Source organism: Penaeus monodon, chromosome 34 (genome assembly GCF_015228065.2).
Source record: "Penaeus monodon isolate SGIC_2016 chromosome 34, NSTDA_Pmon_1, whole genome shotgun sequence".
In the NCBI taxonomy this organism is placed as follows: domain Eukaryota; kingdom Metazoa; phylum Arthropoda; class Malacostraca; order Decapoda; family Penaeidae; genus Penaeus; species Penaeus monodon.
The window spans coordinates 6295182-6296296 of record NC_051419.1 but is presented as its reverse complement, the minus strand read 5'-3'; the positions used below and the strand labels follow the sequence as shown (position 1 = coordinate 6296296).

The following is a 1115-nucleotide window of genomic DNA, read 5'->3' as shown; positions in this document are numbered from 1 at the left end:
TCAAATATCCCCCCCCCCCCTTGCATTACCTTATTGTAACCCATGGTAACAGACGTGGCCACGAAACGTCCTCGCGAACATGACTCCGCCAGCGCCCACTACCCTCACCTCCTTCAGGGAAATTCATGATGGCGTCGACACCATGCCAAGAAGAAGAGGAAGTAACGAAATCGAGATAAAGAGTGGAGAACAGAGAGAAGCGAAAGAGGATTCATCTCGAGAAAATGATTCTGTGGCTGTGGTCGGGGCGTCCAGAGTAGCGCTCGTGGGTGAAGACTCTGGAGAAGGTAAAACAAGATCGTATTTTTTCAATTTCATTTTGGCATTTTCTTTTTTTTCTGCTTTATTTTATTCTTAAAAGATAATAGAAGGATCAAAGTGTTATAAAGTTCATTCAAAAAGGGGGAATCGTTGTGCAATGAAAAGTTAGAAATAATGCTAAATTAAATATTGCACAGAGATTCATTATTACGTCAACATTATCTCTTCACACAGACCATAGTCTATGATGATCGAGAGAGTAATTGAGGTTTTTAAAATTTTTAGGTCCATTATTTCAGATTCATCTCCATTAATTGATAATCAGGAGAAAATATATGAAACGAGATATTTTTGGAAACAAATAAACTTTTTTTTATAATTCATGACCATTACTTCACCTGTTCCTCTATCCACAGACATTGATAAATATAGGAATATACAAAACGGGGTATTTTAAGGGGTATTTCATTATTATTCTTTCCACCCACCCATGACCTTTACTTTCTCCTCTATACCCACAATTAACAGCGACGATTTGACAAACACATAACACAAGTTTACGAAACCCGTCTTGATATTCATTTTTTTTTCTAAATAATTTCCTTGCCTTTCAGAGCCCCCAAAGGAGTGGTGGGGAGCGAGGCACACCCTGGCACTCATGGGTTTCCTGGGCTTCACCGTCTTGTCCGCCGTCAGGATCTGTCTCTCCATCACCATTGTCGCGATGGTTAAGTCAGATGCCAAAAACTCTACGGGCCGGAACGCCACGTTTGACACCTGTCCATTCCCTGATGATTATGAAGTGGTTGAGACAAGTCGTAATGAAGTGAGTTTTGAAGAGATGATTAATGGCT

The 1115-nt window shown here is 40.4% G+C and overlaps 1 protein-coding gene across 1 annotated transcript in view; it reads left to right on the top strand.

Annotated features, from left to right (window-relative positions):
• The window catches only part of LOC119594797, a 4224-nt gene that overhangs the window by 2810 nt on the left and 299 nt on the right, over positions 1 to 1115 (top strand). Inside the window, exons 2-3 of the mRNA XM_037943887.1 lie at positions 118 to 287; positions 876 to 1087. Of these exons, the coding sequence (XP_037799815.1) occupies positions 143 to 287; positions 876 to 1087 (357 nt within the window). The 5' untranslated portion in view covers positions 118 to 142. The remainder of the gene's footprint in view (positions 1 to 117; positions 288 to 875; positions 1088 to 1115) is intronic.